The sequence below is a fragment of the Meriones unguiculatus genome, chromosome 15, assembly GCF_030254825.1.
Source record: "Meriones unguiculatus strain TT.TT164.6M chromosome 15, Bangor_MerUng_6.1, whole genome shotgun sequence".
Classification (NCBI taxonomy): Eukaryota; Metazoa; Chordata; class Mammalia; order Rodentia; family Muridae; genus Meriones; species Meriones unguiculatus.
In genome coordinates this window covers 53,897,964-53,911,666 of record NC_083362.1, presented here as the reverse complement: position 1 = coordinate 53,911,666, position 13,703 = coordinate 53,897,964, and the positions used below count along the sequence as shown (strand labels likewise).

Here is a 13,703-nt window from a genome sequence, read left to right as displayed (position 1 = left end):
CTGGGAATAAAGGCGTGTGCCATGACTGCCTGGCCTAAGATATATTTCTTTCTTTTCTTTTTTTTAAATATAATTTTAAAAAATCTGTCATGGTTTTAGGTTATCTTAAAAAGATCCAAGCCCCGCAGATAATATTTTGATAAATGGCTTTTAATAAAAAATGCCATTAAAACATTTTTAAAACTAAATTTTCATTCTTAGAAAATGGAGCTCATAAAATTTATATGTACTTTCAATGTAGTATTTCTTGGACTTCAAATGTATATTTTTGATAACATTAGCCAATAGTTTTGTTGGTGTATCTGCTACAAGGTCTCACTATGTAGCTCTGGCTGGCCTGGAACTAGTCTTGTAGGCTCGTGTTGAACAACTCACAGAGGTCATTGGGTGACAGGAGGTCTCTGCCTCCTGAATGCTACCATGCCTTTCTCAGCATCAGTGCTTCTAAAATTGGGATGTACATTATAATTCGAGTAAAATTAAATATATTCCTCCAAATTAGGTTTCATTAGTTTATTTAAGGTGTATTTTAATTGATGATGTCTCAGCATTGAGGAAATCCAGTAGTTGATTTTCTGCATCTAAAATTCTTTAAAGAATGATATCCAAAATATGCTCAACCATACAACAAGGACATTTGCTCAACTATGTTCATAGCAGCTTTATTTGTAATAGCCAGAATCTGGAAACAACCTAGATGTCCCTCAACTGAAGAATGGATACAAAAATGGTGGTACATTTACATAATGGAATACTACTCAGCAATTATAAACAAGGAAATCAGAAATTTGTAGGCAAATGGATGGAACTAGAAAAGATCATCCTAAGTGAGGTATCCCAGGAGCAGAAAGACACACATAGTATATACTCACTTGTAAGTGGATATTAGACATATAATATAGGATAAACATACTAAAATCTATAGTCCTAAAGAAGCAAAGCAACAAGGAGGACCCTAGGGAAGATGCTTAATCCTTAGTCAGAAGGGCAAACATGGTAGACATCAGAAGTGGGAGAAGACAGGGGACAGGACAGGAGCCTTCCACAGAGGGCCTCTGAAAAGCTACCCAGCACAGTATCGAAGTAGATGCTGACTGAGACTCATAGCCATACTTTGGGCAGAGTGCAGGAAATCTTATGGAAGAAGAGGGGGATAGAAAGACCTAGAGGGGACAGAAGCTCCACAAGGAGACCAGTATAGCCAGAAAGTTTTTTTTTTCTTCATGACTTTTTAAAATTATCATTTATTACAATTTATTCACTTTGTATCCCCGCTGTGGCCCTCTCCCTTGTCTCCTCCCAAACCCACCCTTCCTCCTCCTTCTCCCCCTATACCCCTCCCCTAGTCCACTGTTAGGGGAGGTCCTCCTCCCCTTCTGTTTGACCCTAGCCTATCAGGTCTCATCAGGACTGGTTGCATTGTCTTCCTCTGTGGACTGACAAGGCTGCTCCCCGCAGGGGGGAGATGATCAGAGAGCCTGTCACTGAGTTCATGCCAGAGAAAGCCCCTACCCCCTTAGTAGGAACCCCATTTGGAGACTGAATCTATGGGCTACATCTGAGTCAGGTTTTAGGTCCTCTCCATGCATTGTCTTTGGTTGGGGTATCATTCTCTTCAGGGCTCAGTTTTTATGGCTCTGTTGGTCTCCTTTTTTGAAGGAGAGATTTGTTAAGATATATGCTAAGCTGTCATAGTAAGGGAACCTCTACATAGGCAGCCCTTGTTTTTACCCCTTCCAGGTCAACAGTAATTAGGCATGCCTGGACCTGCTAGCTTTGTTATCTCCCTAAGAGCATTTGGTTGCCTGCCCTGACTCACTAGCAGTTCCTTTTATTTCCATTCCCAACTATTTTTAAGGATCCACTCAATTACACTTGAAGGCAAGCTCCAGCAGATGCACACATTATTTTGGCTTACCTTTTATGGTCAGACTTTGAAACTTAGACCCAGCATTTCCGATTGTGAAATGAAGTCTCCACTGGGTCTGCTCTGGGCTCAGATTTCTGTAATTAACAAGTACTTATACTCCCAGCATTCTGGATATTGAAGTAGGAGGATTATGAATCTGAATGTAATCTGGGCTATAATGTGAGTCTGATACTAGCCTGAAGTAAATAGTATGACATTCTCTCAAAAGTCAGAAAGACAAAGATACTGGGAGAAAAAGTGCTGATACTTAGTTTATTTGCTTATCACTGGCTTTCCATTTAGCCTTATACTCCTTTCTCATATATAGTTTCTCAGAGATGACAAGCTAGAATCAGAAGAGTAGAGTATCCCTCTATTATGTTCAGATGTGGTTCATCATAATGTAATGAACTACAAATTAGCAGATGTATTTTGTATCCATCTTGACCTTCTGTTATATGATGCAGTAAGGACAAGAGTGTTAAAATAAAATTCACAGGAGAGCTGGTAAAGGCCAGTGGGTAGATGCTATGTGAGCATGAGGACCTGAGTTTTGATCCCGAGGTAACATGTAAAAAGCTGGCTGTATCTGTGCATATGCATACCTGCAATGCCCGTGCTAGGAGATGGAGCTGGGGATATCCAGGGATGGCTGGGCACTGAGTGTAGTCAAGTGGTCAACTCCAGTTCAACCAATTAGAAAGCCTGTCGCCAAAAATAAGGAAAGCACTTTAAGAAGATCCTGCTTTCTACCTCTGGCTTCCATAGGTGTGTCCAGTATCATACACATATAAAACTCTCGTTAGTTAAAAATGTGGGTATACAAAATAGTTCTTGATCTTCCCAACACCAAGACTTTCTGTAGCAGTGGAGTAAGGTCTTAGAGTGGAGCCCCAATTTTGCTTTTTGAGGTAACAGTCTTTTCCTTTGTTTTCTATAGCTTCTCTGGGAATGTATTCTCATATCTTTTGTGACTATATGACTTTATAATCTACCATTATTGGATGTTGCACTACATACTTAACCCTGGATAGCTGTTAGTCCTCTGATAGCTGCTGCTAATAGACTTCACAGTGTTTCAGTCTTCACAGTCTTATATGTTATATGTGGAAATACCAAAGCCAAATTTCTCCTTTGCTGGTAATTAAGCTTTGTTAATTTGCTCTTTCTTCAGACCATACAACTCGTCATCAATGTAATGATTTGTCTTAGTGTCATGTTTACTATATATTTGTCTTGAATGATGCTTAAAAGAAAGATGAAGTCGGTGCAGTAAATACACTAATAATTTAATAACCTACCAAAATAAATTTATTTTCTGGGAAAGGGCCACACTCAGCAATCTTCTGTTTATATGTTTAAGTGTTTGTATGGCCAATTACTAGATAGATGTATATGCACACATACACAAAGAAGAATTACCATAGACACAGACCTTGAAATGACAGAGATGATGAGAAATAAAATGTCTATTGTGAACATACTTAATGAAGACATAAAACATGAGAAATTGAGGATAAAATAACTACCGAACTTTAAGTATTCAAAATAGAAACCTATTTTTCATCTTAGCAAGAGAGTGACTATTTAGAATTGTTCACTAAAATATTGCTACTTTTCATTGAAAGGGATGATTTCAAAAGTTAGTGGAATGATAAAGTGGAAATGTTGAAACAACATAGTTGTCTATTCAGTAAAGTGATTTTTTTAAACAAGGATCCATGGCATTTCCAAATAAGTAAAAACTGACAAAAGTCAGTATAAATGCACTTAAAAACATCTTTTTTTTTTATTTTTGCAACTAGGATTCAGAATGTTCTTCAAAAATAAAAATGAATAATTTGTGGGCACACACAATGAAAACAATAAGCCATTATATATTATTATAGAGATTATCTTGAACATTGATCGGCTAGCCCTTTCTTTAATCATTTACTTCTCTGAAGTTATTGTTGAACTCTGCCTTGACCTTCGTGGTCACTCACTTATAAGGGCAAAGTACAATTGTAGGAGTAAGAACATGTCCCTCACATCCCACCAATTACATCCATTTTATCCATTTCATCTTTTGTATCCATACCAGGCCCTTTTCTTTAAGAATTTTTGTCTCTAGTGCCTACTGCAGTTAACAGAGAAACTGCCCCAGCAGGATCTAGTAAAGCAGTTCTCATGACATTTGTTGAAGCAGTGGTTCCCTTTTCTACCGTGTTCACAAAATCTCCAAGCATAACATCAGAATTGACTTTTAAGGATTGTCACAGAATTTTCTCAAGTCTAAAAGATCCTTCAATACCTGTCTTGTCAGTAATAGTCATTTCAGGAATTTAAAGTGCTATTTTGATTTCTACCAATGTTCTGATCTTTACTAGAATATTTTAATGAGTCTTAGCAGAGCTCTCTCCACCCCTGAAAAATGTCTTCCTCTGCAGCTGCTCCTATAACATCGAGAACATCTGTAACCCTTGTCATTCATTTCAGTGTCACTTGTTCCCAAGCTTTGGCACAGCTACTCCTTCAGATAGTTTAGTCGTCTGTCATTTCAATTTCCTATTTGAATTTTGTCAGTTATTCAAGATTTAGTTTCAGCTCCTGCTCTCCAAACACTGAACTGCCAGTAGCAATATTTACAAATTTTCTTTCTAAATTATTTTGTTTTGAAATTATAGTTTCCTTTTTCCCTTTTCTCCTTTGAAACCCTCCTCTATATACTTCCCCACTTTCCTTCAAATTCAGTCTTTTTTTTATTATCACATGTATGTATATATATATGTGTGTGTGTGTGTGTGTATATATATATATTCTTAAATATAACCATCTCAGTCTGTAAAACGTTCCTTGTATATTTTTGGCTGATTATTTAGAATTGGATAAGCAATTAATGTGTTTTTCCTGAGGAAGACTGTTTCTCCTGTTCTAAGTCTCTCTTAGTTGTCTCTGTCTGGTTGAGGCCTCATGGTCTTTCCCCTGTTTGTTTGACATGTCTATTGTCCTTATTTACCTCATGTTTAGACAGTCTGTTGGTGACACTTTATTGGTTTAGCTTCTGAAATTACTAGGAGACACAGCCTCACAACAAACTCCCTGATCATATATATGTCTTTTACAATCTTTCCACCTTCTGCAACATTCCCTGAGCCTTTGGGGCAGGAGTAATTTTGTAGATGTGTTCATTGGAACTGGACTCCACTATGCAATTTGATATATTGCGGTTTTCTGTAATGATGTCCATTTGTTTTGTTTTGTTTGTTTTTTTTTGTTTATTTGTTTGTTTGGTTTTTTTTAGAGAATATGATATTTTTTATTTTTAATTATACTTTATTAAAAAGTTCCCTCTCTCCTCCCTTCCCAATCGTTCCCTTCCTCCCCCTTCTCCACATACTCTCCTCCTCAAGTCCACTGTTGGGGGAGGGTTTCTTTTTCTTCCCTCTGATCCTAGTCTGTTAGGTCTCATTGGGAGTGGCTGCATTGTCTTCCTCTGTGGCCTGGTAAGGCTGCTCCCCCCTCGGGATGGTGATCAAAGAGCAGGCCAGTCAGTTCATGTCAGAAGCAGTTCCTGTTCCCGTGTCCATTTGTTTTAAAGAGAAGTTTTCTTGTTGAGGGGTGAGGACATATATGTAGAATGTAGTTACTGATTATGCTGGCTTAGTAAAATGGTGGTTATAGGTTCTTCTCTAAGATCCCTAATTTCACTAGGCCTAGGTAGTTTACTAGATTTCCAGTACTAGACAAGCATGAGTTCCCTCTGCTTTAGTGGGTCTTAAGTACAATTATGGAGCTGTTATTTACTGTCAAAGTATTTGTGCCACTACTATGCCCTGAGGGTTATTATACCATGCTAGTCATAGTGAATCATCGGTGTATAGCTAGATAGGATTGTTGGTTGTCTCCCTCCCTTGAAAGCTTGTGTGCTGCCTTCAGGGAGGAGAATAGCCACATCTTTAAGCTGTTTTCTATTGTCCCCAGCCCTGGAGCTTTAACTGCTACAATCTGAAAAACAAATTTTATACCATCCAAAAGTAGTATACTTGCAATTTCTCCATTACCATCTTCAGTGATTACATATGAGCAAAGACTTCTGTTGAGCATAGAAATTTCAAACGTAGGTATAATAGGTTAGACACTAGAATTTTTTTTTTCACTCAGCAGAATATAGACATTTTGGAAAGCACATTTTCATCCTTTGGATGTCTTAATAACACATTGGGAAATATATCCTTAGGCAAATGTCATGTCTTCAATACAATTTACCATTCACTGTTTTTCATCCTTCACTGTGATGATACTTTCTTCCAAACTTTTGTCATTGAATCAAAAATGAAGTTTCTAACTTCTCTGTTTTTATTTGCAGAAATTGTAGCAACTTAAGAAATGTCTTCCCCGATTGTCACAGGCTTATATGGTTTTTAAGATCAGCAATTAATAGCATCAATAGCCAGCATGACACTTCTGATTTTTACTGGATTAGCACCTTCACTGTTCTTTTCAAAGCCTTCCTTAGGACTAGAGCATGCCAAAACAGCAACAGTATTGATGCCATCCACAGCCTCTTCATTTGTGTTACTGGCATCTTGAACAAATTTAATATTTTCATATTTATCTTTTAAATCAATTGACTTTGCAATGGTGACATCATCTTTTGTTACTTTGGTACCTCCCCAGTTCTGTTCAGTAGCTGTTGTTCTTCACTTTGTTTCTACACTTCACCCATTGTAATGGCTACAGCATTGGCTAAAAGGTGTGGCGGGTTGGCCAGGCTTTTGAACAATATTTTATATCTTTGACATAAACCTGAGTGAGATGAGGAGCCAGTGTGGGGGACACCTGTCAAAGAATTGTGGGTAGTGGAAGCATTTCTGCAGGGTGTTGCTGGGAAAGCTGATGGGGTGGCAGGTGGTCAGCTATGAGTGAAGAACAGAGCATGGGCACTAAACACATTTTTATAAGATTCAGGATAAGGAAAAATCATGTTTGGCTTAAACTCTCATCTACAGAAAAGAAAGAGGGACTGATAGGAAATGGTAAACATTCCAGATCTAGGAATATATAAAAAAAACACATTTACAAATATTATAGATGGTAAAAAAATCTATTTTAATTTCATAAAGTAAACTACTGAAGTGATGCTGATAGGAATATATTTTGACTAAAAAATGTGTATGTAGAAAAGAATGGTATAAAATCTTTGATCTGTGTTCACTTAAAAAATACTCTAAAACCTATAGCAAATGAAATATAAAGCAAGAAGAGGGAAAACCATAGAAATCAAGGAAAAACAAGCCACAGATCTTCTTTGTTCAGACTGTTGATAAACATACATAGGCTGAATAGAAAAAAAATGACCAAAAGCAGGGAGGAATAAAACTATCACTAAAGATATTAAAGGTATTACTACAATAATCAGGAATATTATAAGCAATTACATGCTAACCAATGAAAATATTTGGACCGAATAGTCTTACAACTTGTTAAAAAAGTTATCAAATATTACTAAAGAAGAAATAGAAAACATGATAGACATATCATTGACAATCTTCCCACATGGGATTTCAGGCCTAAAAATTTTCACTGATTAATTTTTTGAAATGGATGTACAAATAATTCCAATACTACAAAAACTCCTTGAAAGCATGAAGTAGAAATAAATACTTCCCAGTTTTCTAGGGAGGCCAGCATTAGCTTGTTGCTGACAAAAATGAAAGCGGCAGAGATGTAGCTCCTTTCACTAAAGGATGTTTTAGCCACTAAAACATCCAAAATAAATATCAGATAGAATTTGGTACAGTATTTTAATCATGACCACATACATGATGAGAGGAAGAAAGAAAGTTGATTTAACATTCAAATTTTAAATACCAAAAGTAAAACCCTCTTACAGTAATTGACAACTTATCAGCCTGAGCTACATAGGCCCTTTCTCAAGACAAAACCTCAGAATGCAATGTTACATAAACACACATACCTTATGTTATCTAACATTTTCCTCTGTAGCCATTATAGACTGTGAATGAAATATGACTAATAGGTTAAATTGATAGAGGAATTACACCAATAAGATAGCCCAGTCAAATGTGGACATGATATCTGCATAGGCATGTAATTAAACTCCTCCTAAGCCTGTGGAAAGCAGAAGGTGCGTATGAGAAAATAATCTGTAACAGGTGTTGGCAAATAGACCTGTGAACCAAATTTAATTTAGTTCCTGTTTTGAAAATAGTTAAATTGGAGCACAGCCACCCATGATGTGCATGGCCTAGAGCCACTCTCATATTACACATGTAGAGTTGCATCGTTAAAGAGATCCTAAAGTGTTTACTGTGTGCCTCTTCACAGAAAAAGTTTGCTAACCACCGATCTAAATACCAGTTAAGAAGGTTGACCCAAGTTATTTTTTATAACAAATCTTTCTCTTTTTTTTTTCTCGTGGTCATTTCTTTCAACTAGATAGTCTCTCATTTTTTTAGTCATCAATTTGCTCTGTTAGTGAGCTAACAAAACCTGGTGTTAAAGGAAAGATGAAATTATACATGTCTCTCCTTAAGACTTGGCATTCTAGATGTAATACTAGAAAGCTCTTATTTTGCAACTACACTTCAAAATCAAACTCTAGACTCTAGGTTCAGGTATTAATGCTGGAGCTGAAGAGTTGGTACAGTCGTGAGGAGCTCTTGCTGGTTTTGCAGAGGGCCTGGGTTTGTTTCTCAGCATCTACCTCCAGTTCTGGGAGCCCCATGTTGACTTCTGGCTTCCTGTGGCACTGGGTGTGTAGGTGATGTATATGTGTAGGTGATTTATATGCATATATACAGGCCAACACCCAGAAAGGAAACAAAATTTTAAGAAAAAGAACCTTGTAATATTTCCACCAACAAGTTAAGTGTTGACTACAGGCAAGCAAGGATGGAAGTTTAAGGCATAGTCTACCTTTGGGAGATAAAAGGTTTCTCACAGCCCAAGGGGTCTCCATGCACAGATGCCGTTGTCTTGTTCTTTACTAGAGATGGGAATACCACCAGTGCTCAGTGGTCTGTGGCCACTTTTACACAGTTTTGAGATGCAGGAAGCCATTATTCTTAGAGGATTAGCAGCCCAAACTTATATACTAATTACATATGCCTCAAATTGTATGGGCTCTTTAATATATCCTCCATGTTCTGATTTGGTTTATATTATAGTTACATCATTGTTTATATGTTGTTTATATAAAACATTTTGACTTTAAATGCAACAGCTGTCAGTCATCAAAAATGTCAGCCGTTGACTTAAGTGCTATCTGTTACATGTTCACAGCAATATTTTTAAGAAAAACATGTTTTTCAGCAAGGAAACAATTTGAATGAAAAATCTTGTGCACCCTTTTATATTTTGCAAACAGGCTTTTAATCATTCCTAGTAAAGTGTAGGATAAATTATCCATCATAAAAGTTCACTGAACACATCAGAAAGCTTCAGCATGATTTGGTTCATTTAAATTCAGTCTAGCATTCCAATGTCTATAATTTGATATAATTTGTTATTTTTGTCTTTTTTTTTTTCCGGAGCTGAGGACTGAACCCAGGGCCTTGTGCTTGCTAGGCAGGTGCTCTACCACTGAGCTAAATCCCCAACCCCTTGATATAATTTGTAAACATAAAAGTGAGTTGTGATACTAACTTCAGTGACAGTGTCTTTCTCAAAAGTATGTGAAGAAATGAAATTTTTCTCTTTTATATTTGATTTTTTTCATCAACTTCATATTCAAGTCAAATTGAATATGTTAGTAGGGAAATTTTCTAACTGAAGCAAAATATAATGAAAGAAATTGAAAATGACCTTTGCTTGCCTTATGTTCTCTTCTATAATGAACTTCTGTAATTCTGTTGGCTATAAATGAACTCTACCCACTTTATCTTATTTATCTGTTGCAAGTTCAAACTATTTTTAGATTGTTCCAGTCAGAATATGTTATATTGAGTAACAAGTTGCGATCATAATCTCAGTGCTTTAACACAGTAGAGATCTAGCATGGCTTATGCTCCGGGCTAGCCTCCTGCTATGCAGAATGGTTTTATAGCTCTTCTCTGCAGCGGTGGACGTGAACACCCTCGGATGTATGAAATGGCTGCAGCTTTGCTTGCAGCCTGTTGATTAGCAGTAGTCACATGGCTCCAACCTAAGAACAGAGGAGGCTACAAACTAGGGGTAGCACACGAGGTATTTGGAGACTGCAGTTTATTCACCAGCTCGTTATGTCTTCCTGTTTCTTGTCATGTCATACTTTAATGCTTTCGTAGCCACACTGGGAAAATAACTTTGTCCCTACCATTGAAGTAGCTTCCATTTTATACTAAATCAAGTTAATCTCACCTGTGCAACTTGTGTTTGGTAAGGCTCTCGCTTTACTCTCTAAACTTCATGATTGGCACTTGGTACTACTAAATATTATCTATATAAAGTAGATTTATTTATATATATTTTATATATTATATAATATATGTTATATATGTTATATATTTATGAGAATGGGATTTGTTAAAAATGTACAAAATTATGAACTTATAATTTTGACTATAAATTGAAAATGTAACAATCAAGAGAAACCCTGCTACATATGATAACTTCATTTGTACTATAGGCAATTAAAATCTCTTTGAAAGGGCTTTTTTTTTTTTTTTTTTTTTTTAATGCAGTTTATTCAGGAACATTGAACAATCCTCGGACCCTGGGGAAAGCCAGCCCACAGCTTAAATAGCCTCTGGGTAGCCAACCCAGGCGTGCCACGGGGGCAATGCAGATAGGTCCACATACATGGAAGCAAGCCAGATCCTCAGCCTTAGCCAAATGTGGAATTGTTCATGACAGAGAGCACTCACCATCGGGAAGGTGGAAGGCGGAAACCAGCTCCATTTGAAAGGGCTTTTAAGAAATACTGATAGCCTGGTGATCGTAGTATATGCCTTTAATCCCAGCACTAGGGAGACAGAGGCAGGAAGATCTCTGTGAGTTCGAAGCCAGCCTGGTCTACAGAGATTCCCAGGATAGCCAGGGCTAAAACAGAGAAACCCTGTCTCAAAAAACAAAACAAAACAAAAAACCCAAACAAATAAAAAAGTCCTGATATAAAATTCCGTTATACTTAGTAAATTCTGTGTGGCAAAGTTACAATAATTGCCTTACTTATCTGACAGAAAATTGTTTCTTCAATTATGTTCTCTGGCCTGACTTATATCACTATTCCATTATGGATTTATTATTAGTAATACTTATTGTTGTTTTTTCAAGACAGAGTCTCACTATGTATGTAGCTCTGTCTGTTCTGGAACTCACTATATAGACCAGGATGCCTTTGAGAGTTTAGCCTACCTCTGTCTCCTGAGTGCTAGGATTAAAGGTATGTGCCACTATGCCTGGCCTTTTTTTTGTTTGATTTGTTTTGTTTCCATTATACATTTTCTAAACTTTAGCTTTTGGAGTAGTTTTGGGTTCACAGCAAAACAGTATCAGAATTCCTGTGTACCCTCTGTCCCCACAAATTCACTTACAACATCCAGTGCAATTACTATCACTGATGAATCTGTACTGGTATGTATGGCTCATTGGGCTATACCTTCAGTGGTCTTGGTAATAAAGATCGATAAGTTTTTCTATTGCATACTTTTTCTCAGTTACACCTTTTTTGTGGTGATTTTTTTCCCCCTTGGCAGTTTAAATCTATTAATTTTTCCTTTTCCCCCCCTCCCTTTTCCTGTCTGTCTTCATTCCTCCATCCCTTATTCCCCACTTTCCTCCTTCCATCATAGCATGTATAGTTCCATTTATTTTTTCTACTTTATACACTTACAATATTTTCATGAAATAATGCATTTGCAATGTCAAAAACTACACATTCAGGCGTCCTGCTGAGAGATCGGCCAGCTGAGGAGCTTCAGTGTTTAGTTCAAAACGTACATGGAAGTAGAGCTCAGCCTTTGTGTTCTCTGTACTGTGGTGAATAGCCATGAGGTTTTTAACAAGATGTTTATCTGAGTAAACATCTGAAGACCTATGTATTAAAAATAATTATTTGAACTGTAAGTCTGGTCATGGTGGCACATGCCTTCAGTGCAGCATTTGGGAGTCAGAGGCAGGTAGAGTTCTATGAGTTTGAAGCCAGCCTGGGCTACAGAGCTGGTCCCTGGCCAACCAAGTTGTGGAGGGGGAGGGAAGGGGAGAGGGGCAGAGGAGGAGAGAGAAAGAAAGGAAAGTGCAGCAAAGGATTAAGTCTTTAAAATTATTGTTAATGCCTTTAATTTCAAGTATTAGGTACTTAATAAAATAATGATACATATATTGTACCAAGTAAAAATGACCTAATCAAGTACATTACAGTGAATTTAGGTATAGTTCAGATAGACTGTCTAGTACTTGACATCAACTTTTACATGTAAAATCCTTATAGAACAGATTTTATATGATGTTAGAAATGTTATTCTTGTTTCATTTTCCTCACTGGTTCATGCCTATGTAAGCCCTTAGCATTCATAACATTAAGTTACAGAGGGATTATTGTGTTGGGTACATAATATCAACTAAAGCCAAGTATTTGTGTGGTAGAAAGGTAAGGCATCAAATTATCCTTGATAAAAAGTTAATCTGCCATTTTCCCTTGATGTGGTATAGATGATTTGTAAATGAAATTGCATTTTATGAAACTAGTCAAGTTATTAAGCACCCTGAAAAGGTGACCGTCTTTGTGCTTTAACTGACTTTGTGTTTTTTTTTTCACAGTAACTCTAGTACTGAATGGAAGTGGCTTGTAGACAGAGCACGAGTTGGCAGCCGATGGACTTGGCTTCAAGCTCAGATTTCAGAGCTAGAATACAAAATCCAGCAACTAACAGATATCCACAGACAGATTCGTGCCTCCAAGGTACTGTCAGTGTTGATTCATTAAAAGTGTTACCTGTGTAATTTCTTCACATTAAATAATTTTCATTAAGTTTCATGAAAGTAGCTAGTTTATTCTAAGATTTTCATACATTATTTTTTAATTGATGCTACTTTCATAAAACTTTTATATATATATTACAATCATTTAGTCATACTTTTTAACAATTAAGAACTTTGAGTTTCAGTTAATATAAGTAACATACTCTTAAAAATTTATTGTCAAATATATAAATATATGACACAATTTATCTTATTTTTATGTGTACAGTTTAGTAGTGTTAAGTACTTTAATAATATTAGGCATTCATTTTCTTTCCATTCCTTTTCTCTCTCTCTTTCTGCCTTTTCTCTCAAGACAGTATCTTTGTGCAGCCTTAATCAGGCTGACCTTGAACTCATAGAGATCTGCCTGCCTGCCTCTGCCTTCCCAGTGCTGGGATTAAAGGTGTATGCCACCATACCTGGCCTCTTTTCATCTTATAAAACTCAACACTCGATACCCATTAAACAGTGACTAGTTTTCTTTCCCCATAACCTCATAACAATGTCTGTTTACAGTGGAAACATAATAGTACTTAGCTTTTTTGTGACTGCCTGATTTTCACTTGTGTTTGTGTGTGTATCTCTGGGCTGAGGTACCTGGCTTGGACCCAAATCGTTTTCTGTCAAAGTAGCTGTTGCAGCCCCTACATATCTTTTATCTTGTGGGATTCATGGGTGAGCACCTGCAGGTCATCCTCAGGCAAGAGAGTTTATGGCAGTGTGTTTCTCAAAGCAGACTCATGGGGTTTCAAGAATGGGGCCAGATATTGATTGACACAGGCATTAGACTGTCAGTGTTCTGGGGTTCTTCGGAGGAAGGCCTCAACAGCATAGGATATAGCTGTGA

General features: G+C 36.9%; 1 protein-coding gene and 1 pseudogene across 8 annotated transcripts in view; one reads left to right on the top strand and one right to left on the bottom strand.

The window, feature by feature from the left end:
• The window catches only part of Kansl1l (KAT8 regulatory NSL complex subunit 1 like), a 100,479-nt gene that overhangs the window by 29,864 nt on the left and 56,912 nt on the right, over positions 1-13,703 (top strand). For all 8 annotated transcript variants that reach the window (XM_060368552.1, XM_060368550.1, XM_021655693.2 and 5 more), the window contains exon 3: positions 12,653-12,794. In XM_060368552.1, coding sequence (XP_060224535.1) covers positions 12,653-12,794 — 142 coding nt within the window. The remainder of the gene's footprint in view (positions 1-12,652; positions 12,795-13,703) is intronic.
• On the bottom strand, positions 5,672-6,813 carry LOC110560002 (60 kDa heat shock protein, mitochondrial-like; annotated as a pseudogene).